Genomic DNA, 4,156 nt, shown 5'->3' with positions numbered 1-4,156 from the left:
TAACAATAAGACTCAACCATGGTATAAATGAAATATCATTTTAGTTTAAAAAATTGTCTTATTTTAAATTTTTTTGAGAATGTCACCCTCTTTTTGACTTTTAATAACATGATAAATCCCTAGTAATAAATTTAGTTTTTTTTTAACAAAGCTTCTTTAGTTCGAAAAGCTTGAAACAAAAAATAAATAATATTCTAATGTATTTTAAGTACATGTTTGACGAGACCTTTTTGTTTGATAAACAACATAATTATAAAGTAATGTTCATTCACCAACCCAAACAACAAGAACAACAAAAATATTACTAAATAAAACACTCACCTAACACATGTAACCAACGAAAGGGCAAAATTTAAAAACAAAGCCAATGTGATTACGAAGACTTGAGTTAGAAGCGTAAGCGTTGAAGGGTCCGAAGCCCAACCTAACCCAGGTAGATAAAAAGACAAAACTACCCTTTCATCTTTTTTCTTTTCTCTCTTATACATAAACATAAGAATTCTCGACGTTGTTCAGTTTCTGCTACGCGTGTTTGTTTCTTTGTTTATCTGTGTGCTCTCTGCACAAAATTTACAGAGAAAACTGTAATGGCGAACGCTACCTTGGAAGATGTTCCCTCCGTCGATCTCATGACCGAGCTACTTCGTCGGCTCAAGTGTTCCTCCAAACCTGACAAGCGTCTTATTCTCGTTGGTAATTCATTCATCTTTCTCTTTGTGTCGTTTTATTCTATCGACATTTTGGTTTTGGTCGTTTGTTATTCAGATCCGGAAATTCGAAATGAAACTGTATTGAAATGGTTGATGTTTTGTTCCGGAATATGATGTTTGTTGCCTAGGAATGTTGATGCGGTTTTTAGGGTTTTTTTATGTCACTCCATGGTGTTCTCAATTGTCTGTTTTTTTAATTTAATTAGTGGAAATTTTCTTTGATTTTGTTGTATAATAGGGATTTCAGTGAGAAATTCGAGTAGTTTCAGTTAATACAATTTGGCACAATAAGCTTTAATATTCAGTTACTGGAGAAGATAATTAAATTTTGTGTTTTATTGTCTTAACACTGCTATTCAGGTAGGTAAGTAAAATTTGGCTAAAGATTGTTTCAATTAGGTTTCAAATTCAGATTCTCGCACAAGATTTGTTTTGTATTGTTGTTTTTTTGTTATGTTTTTCAGGTTTTTTTTTTCACTTTTGTTAGTTTTTTTAGTTTACCCTTACTGATTTTAGGAGTATCCGTTTGGGATTTGGCTCCTCTATAGCGATGATAAAATAAGTGATCTCAAAACAGTCGTTGAAATAATCAATGGTTGATGTTTATTAAGTATGCATAAACAATCGCACACGTGTTGTGTTGGAATATCAGCAGTTGACTTATTCGTTAATGATCGAGATCATGTTTGTCAGGATCGTGCCATAACTCCTGAAATCGTACGATCTTGCATGCCAGCAACTGGTCTGTGTTAGAGCGTTTCAAAGATTGTGGAAGATGGCGGCAAGGATGATGCTCAGAAGAAAAGCGCTGGATCTTGGGATCGCGAGATCCGCGCGACCCGATTCCAACCCTTGTCTGTCTTAGAGTCTAGTGTTTTGAATTTTCAAATAGTATTGGTTTACATTGCAATACAAGAGCTAAAATGAAAATTTTAATGTGTTAATAGTTCATACCTATATTTCAAATCGTGCCTATAGCATCATTGTAATTTAATTTGGTACCATATATCATACTCCAATGTTGTTATACTTATTGAGTTGTTGTACCTTTTAGGTAGGTTGTTCTTCATATTCATCCCAGTCATTATATTTAATATTCATCGTTTGAGAATCCATTTATTAATACATATTTGAAACTAGATTCCAAAGTCCTAGTAGAGTGTAACTTAAAAATGTTATTGCAGGCCCACCTGGATCTGGAAAAGGCACCCAGTCGCCAATTATTAAGGATGAGTACTGCTTATGCCACTTAGCTACTGGTGATATGTTGAGAGCTGCTGTCGTAGCTAAGACCCCTCTTGGTATTAAGGCGAAAGAAGCTATGGAAAAGGTAAGGACTTTTTGTATACAATATTACTGTGCTTCTATTGTTTTACACCGTGTTTCGGTAGAATTTCTAATCTGACATTATGCTATAATTTTTCAGGGAGAACTTGTTTCTGATGACTTGGTTGTTGGAATTATTGATGAAGCAATTAAGAAACCATCGTGTCAGAAAGGTTTCATTCTTGATGGTTTTCCAAGAACTGTGGTCCAAGCACAGAAGGTATTGCATTGTTTGACATCTGAGCTACTCAGTGAGTTTCTTTTGTTCGAAATATTGGGATTGTATGTAAAAAGCAGAATGACTTGAATTGCATGCTGTTCTACTACTTACTATGAACCTTCCTTTTGTTCGCTTTGTTGCAGCTTGATGAGATGCTGGAAAAACAAGGTACCAAAATTGACAAAGTGCTCAATTTCGCAATTGATGACGCAATCCTTGAGGAAAGAATTACTGGACGCTGGATACACCCTCCCAGTGGCAGAACCTACCATACAAAGTTTGCTCCTCCCAAGGCTCCTGGTGTTGATGATGTAAGTCTGCATCTATATTTAGGCCTGCGAAATGTTAATTGCCTTATATCAGGTTTAAATAAACTTTTCAATAAGCACTTTGCCAATTAGAAAAGTTAAAAGGATCTTATAATCCCAGGAGTTTTAAAATAACCTTTTGCACCTTGACTTTTATCATACCTCCCTTATCTAACTCTTTATGAACATCTACTATTATGTATGGACTTTTTTGTAAGGTAGAAATCAGATGCTTATATCTGTTCTACGAGCCAGACGCTTATCCAAACTCACTCTAAGTATGACTTTTGCTTATAGAGACTTAAGCATTTGCAAATGATGAATGAAATGAGATGCAAATATACATTGTTAAGAATTTTTGTTAGGAAATGATTTTAGTTTTGAGATGGTTACTAAATTCATACTACAAGCGTGTTATTTTAAGCTAAGCTCCCATGACTACTTTCATACTAAATCTGTCTTTTTCAGGTTACTGGTCAACCTCTTATTCAGCGCAAGGATGACACTGCAGCTGTTCTTAAGTCAAGACTTGAGGCATTTCACAAGCAAACTGAACCGGTATAATTCTGAATCCATTTTCAACGAAAGTAAAACTTAAACTTCAATTATACAATAGCTTTCAGCAATTATTTTGTTAGGAATGACGATTGGACCCATATTCATTGGGTATCTGCTAAAAATACCCACAGTGGGTATAACCATTCTATGGATTCGACCCACAAACACACTCACGCACACACATATCTATAAGTACTTCTAAAAACTTTTTATTGATTACATTTTTAAAAATCTAATCGTTGAATTAAAAGTTTATACAATATAGACTATCTCTGTAAGTTTTGCACTCTAGTTCAGCTAAGCAGTTTTCTTTTGATTTGTAATGTTTTATGAGTAGATTTGAAACATCTATGGATATTTTTTCTAGTCTTATTTCCTTTTCCTATTATTTCTTAGCATTTTCTTTGTAACTTGTTTTTCATGGTCTTAAACAAAAAATGTGCATTGGGCATGCAGGTTATTGATTACTATTCAAAGAAGGGCATTGTTGCTAGTCTCCATGCTGAAAAGCCTCCCAAAGAGGTGACTGTTGAGGTCGAAAAAGTGCTCTCTCAATAGAGTTGGACCCTCGGGTTCGAACTGTTGTTGATTTTTTAGGAATTTAGTCTGCAAATTTCTAGTAATACATTCTGAAATTTACACACCCTTTCAACTTTGCTGCAAACGCCGGGTTTTTTCAAACTAAGATTTGAAGAGTTATTTAAATAAATTTTTATTGAATGTAGCACGTTTAATTCTCAATGAATTGTCTATTGACCATTATTCAGCTTTATTTTTGTGTAAGATTTTTTTACTCTAATTTTTACAAGTCAACTGAGACAACTGCCATTTTATTAGCAAACTAAAACTTGGCAAGTTATCATATCCACATGCATAGGGTTTGGTTCTTTGAGTAACTCAACATGGTGAGTTTTGTAACTGTTCAATTTTTGTTGAACTTGAAACTGGTCCCATAGTTTAACAGCTCAGAAAAAAATATTTTAGTGTTAAGAATCAGTTGATTGTTTTTAAAGGTGGCTGCTGCTTAACTTTAG

At 34.1% G+C, this 4,156-nt stretch overlaps 1 protein-coding gene across 2 annotated transcripts; it reads left to right on the top strand.

The window, feature by feature from the left end:
• The first annotated feature begins 287 nt into the window (after positions 1–287).
• LOC131636855 (adenylate kinase 4) lies at positions 288–3,894 on the top strand. Of its 2 annotated transcripts, XM_058907451.1 has the most exons (7): positions 288–433; positions 577–693; positions 1,895–2,040; positions 2,137–2,256; positions 2,400–2,567; positions 3,033–3,122; positions 3,579–3,894. In XM_058907451.1, the coding sequence occupies exons 2-7, from the start codon at positions 588–590 to the stop codon at positions 3,678–3,680; spliced, it is 732 nt and encodes a 243-aa protein (XP_058763434.1). In that variant the 5' UTR covers positions 288–433; positions 577–587; the 3' UTR covers positions 3,681–3,894. The 2 variants fall into 2 exon arrangements, with proteins under 2 accessions (XP_058763434.1, XP_058763429.1); XM_058907446.1 differs by lacking the exon at positions 288–433 and having other exon boundaries at positions 451–693.
• Positions 3,895–4,156: the final 262 nt, after the last annotated feature.

Source organism: Vicia villosa, linkage group LG1 (genome assembly GCF_029867415.1).
Source record: "Vicia villosa cultivar HV-30 ecotype Madison, WI linkage group LG1, Vvil1.0, whole genome shotgun sequence".
Lineage (NCBI taxonomy): Eukaryota > Viridiplantae > Streptophyta > Magnoliopsida > Fabales > Fabaceae > Vicia > Vicia villosa.
The sequence above is the reverse complement of the archived record's forward strand: the minus strand, read 5'-3'. Positions and strand labels throughout refer to the sequence as shown.

What these genes read in the sequence shown, in the direction of transcription:
- LOC131636855 (XM_058907451.1), top strand. Translation starts at nt 588, where the DNA reads ATGGCGAACGCTACCTTGGAAGATGTTCCCTCCGTCGATCTCATGACC. An exon ending in CGAAAGAAGCTATGGAAAAG is followed by an intron (nt 2,041 to 2,136) that starts GTAAGGACTTTT and finishes ATAATTTTTCAG; the next exon opens with GGAGAACTTGTTTCTGATGA. An exon ending in CTGTGGTCCAAGCACAGAAG is followed by an intron (nt 2,257 to 2,399) that starts GTATTGCATTGT and finishes GCTTTGTTGCAG; the next exon opens with CTTGATGAGATGCTGGAAAA.